At 33.7% G+C, this 3299-nt stretch overlaps 1 protein-coding gene across 1 annotated transcript; it reads left to right on the top strand.

Annotated features, from left to right (window-relative positions):
• The first annotated feature begins 516 nt into the window (after positions 1 to 516).
• LOC145140546 (uncharacterized) lies at positions 517 to 3037 on the top strand. The gene is made up of 5 exons (XM_079074000.1): positions 517 to 834; positions 911 to 1379; positions 1783 to 1800; positions 2011 to 2502; positions 2571 to 3037. Exons 1-5 carry the CDS (start codon positions 517 to 519, stop codon positions 3035 to 3037), a joined length of 1764 nt encoding a protein of 587 aa, XP_078930126.1.
• Positions 3038 to 3299: the final 262 nt, after the last annotated feature.

The following is a 3299-nucleotide window of genomic DNA, read 5'->3' as shown; positions in this document are numbered from 1 at the left end:
TTATTCTTGGATTCAATTAGATTGAAGGATTACCATAAAATCAATTGACATGAACTCATGAGATGAACTAATGTTTGAATATGTTTGTACATTCTTGTGTGAAATCAGAAATTAAAGATTGTTATATGCTTATGAGATCAAAATTTATTTTGTATGATGAAATCACATTTATGTGTTCTTGTTTATAAAAGAGTGTTTTATGTTGTTGAAAATATGATGAAATCACATTTATGTGTTTTTGTTTATAAAAGATTGTTGTATGCTTATAAAATCAATTCATAATGTGTTTTTGTTTATAAAAGATTGTTATATGCTTATGAGATCAAAATTTATTTTGTATGAGGAAATCACATTTATGTTTTTTTGTTTATAAAAGACTGTTTTATGTTGTTGAAAATATGATGAAATCACAATTTTGCTTGATTTATTTGTAAACGTGTGTTATGTGGATGATTTATTTGTAAATGTGTGTTATGTGAATGATTTAGTTACTTTTTTTTCTTTTTTACAATAGACATGACGGATAAAAGAACTAGGGTTAGTTGGAAGTCGGAATTGGTGGACAAAACTTTTTTGGAAGCGTGTATACAGGAATTAACAAGTAATGGCCGGGAGGGTAGTGGCCTAAAAGCAAGCTCATGGGCTGTGGTCGCGGAGAAATTGAAAACAGATCATAATTTTGTTGTCGACAAAACACAAATGAAAAACCGATACGACTATTTAAAAGCAAAGTATGCAGTGTGGTTAAAACTTAAAAACAAAACAGGAAATATTTACAATCCCGTAACAAATTCTTTTAACATGACTAATGAAGAATGGGAAGCGGAAGCGAAGGTATATATATACATATTTTTTAAATTATATTATTTTTTTTTACTACTTTAACAATATTTATTAAATTTTCAAACAGCTGAAGAAGTATGTAGATAAGCTGAGAAATGCACCCCTCCCTTGCCCTAATCTTTGTACCCAACTATTTGATGGGGAGACCTCGACCGGTGTTCACAGTTGGGGGCCATCTTCGACACTACCTCATCCCAATGAAACCTTCAATACACATGATTTTGAGGATACAGAGATGGAAGAGCCAGCACCTCATCCAGATACCCCAAGCTCAACCGTACCTCAACCTACTAGTGAGGAATCATCTGGGCGGACAAAAAACAAGGGGGGCAAACGAAATGGTCCTAAAGAAACCACACTTGATGATGAGTTGAAAGAAGTTGGAAAAGAAATTATCAAGGCTGCACAAGCATTCACGGAAGCAAATAATCTTGACAAGGAGATGGATGCTTGTATGGCGAAGTTGACAAGCTTGGAGTGGGGAGAATATGATCTGAAATACACCACTGCTCTTATGTTATTTGCTGAAAGTGCTGGCAATAGGAAAATTTGGTTGCGCCTTAACTTGTCAACTTGTGAGTCGTGGGTAACAAATGCGGGAAGAAAGTTTGGATTAGTTGGTTGACTTTAGTATGTTATGGTTTATTGTTTGACTTTAGTATGTTATGGTTCATTGTTTGACATTAGTATGTTATGGTTTATTGTTTGACTTTAGTATGTTATGGTTCATTGTTTGACATTAGTATGTTATGGTACATTGTTTGACATTAGTATGCTATGGTTTAGTTATGTTATGGATTGTTTTCTTAGGTGCACTTATGTTATATGAATTTATATGTTATGGAATGTTATGCTTTTAGTATTTACATGTTACGGTTTGTTATGTCATTGATTGTTATGTTATTGATTTAAATGTAATTTTTATTTGACATCTAACAGGACACATGGATAAAGAAGGTGACTTTTTATATTTCCTTATATTCTCGTGGTATTGGTTGATGTTGGTCCGACAAAGGCAAAGAATAATTAAAAGGATAAGAGCTAGCGAATAGGTAGCAAAGGGGTATGTGTATACGCAAGATTTGATACACGGATGTCCTATACAATGTTACGATATGATACGTCTTTCACAAGATGCATTTGTACTATTATGCAATCACTTTACAGAGAGAAATTGGTTGCAATGTAGTAGGACGATAAGCGTTGAAGAGAAGATGGCTATGTTTTTACATGTTGTAGGACATAATGAACGTTTTCGAGCTGTTAAAGAAAGATTTCATCACTCCACACAAACGATTCATCAATGTTTTCATGAGGTCTTACGTGCAATGATGTGTTTTGCACAAGAAATTATAGTACCAACCTCGTCTACTCCAACAAGAAATACCTCAGAACGACATAGACGGCTAATGCACATATTTCCCGGAGCAATAGGTGCACTAGATGGAACACTTATACATGCAGTTGTGCCCGTTGATCAACAAACTCGTTATAGGGGAAGAGGAAAAGGTGAATGTTATCAAAATGTAATTGGAATTTGTAATTTTGATATGATATTCACCTTTGTATGGGCTGGATGGGAGGGCATAGCACATGATTCTAAAGTTTTGAAAGAAGTTGCATTTAACCCGACTTCCGGATTTCCATTCCCTCCACCAGGTTTGTATCTTTACTATATGTTTTATTATCTATATTATTTATATGATAAATTTATCAATCATCTACAGATAAATATTACCTTTGTGATGCTGCATACACCAACACCCGTGGATTTATGGCTCCCTACCGCAATACTAGGTATTGGTTAGCAGACTTTCGAAGAAATAGAGCTTTAACTAAGGAAGAAAGGTTCAATCATGCTCATGCACAACTTAGAAATATCATTGAACGTGCTTATGGTGTATTGAAGGCGAGATTTCCAATTTTAAAACGAATGGCTCCTTATCCTTTTCCAGTGCAAAGAGATATAGTCATTGCTTGTGTTGCGATCCATAATTTTATAAGGAAATATGATATTCAAGATGACTTATTTACGAACTTTGAACAAAACACTATGGTTACTCCTAATGTGGGTAGTGAAGGAAGTGAGGGCCAAAACATAGAAGGCATAGAATGGAGTTCAGAAGCCGTTGACTATATGACTACTTTGCGTAACCAGATTGCTAATCAGTTACTTTCAAATGGTTCACGTTAAATGATATACTTTTTTATTATGTATGACAATTTGTATTTGGATTTTGTATTACACTTTGTATTTGGATTTTAATTGATGTATGTTTAATTTGGATTTTATATGATAATTTGTGTCTTTATAATTATTTTATTCAGCACAAAAGACAACACAAGGGTAATATGGTCGTTTTTTTCATTCAGCACAATCATTCAGATAAATTATCAAACAGCATAAACTCAGTCAGATATGAACTCAGTCAGCATTTCTAACCCAGTCAGCTTCT

This window comes from Lactuca virosa, chromosome 9 (assembly GCF_052849685.1).
Source record: "Lactuca virosa cultivar CGN04683 chromosome 9, Lactuca_virosa_CGN04683_v6, whole genome shotgun sequence".
In the NCBI taxonomy this organism is placed as follows: domain Eukaryota; kingdom Viridiplantae; phylum Streptophyta; class Magnoliopsida; order Asterales; family Asteraceae; genus Lactuca; species Lactuca virosa.
The sequence above is the reverse complement of the archived record's forward strand: the minus strand, read 5'-3'. Positions and strand labels throughout refer to the sequence as shown.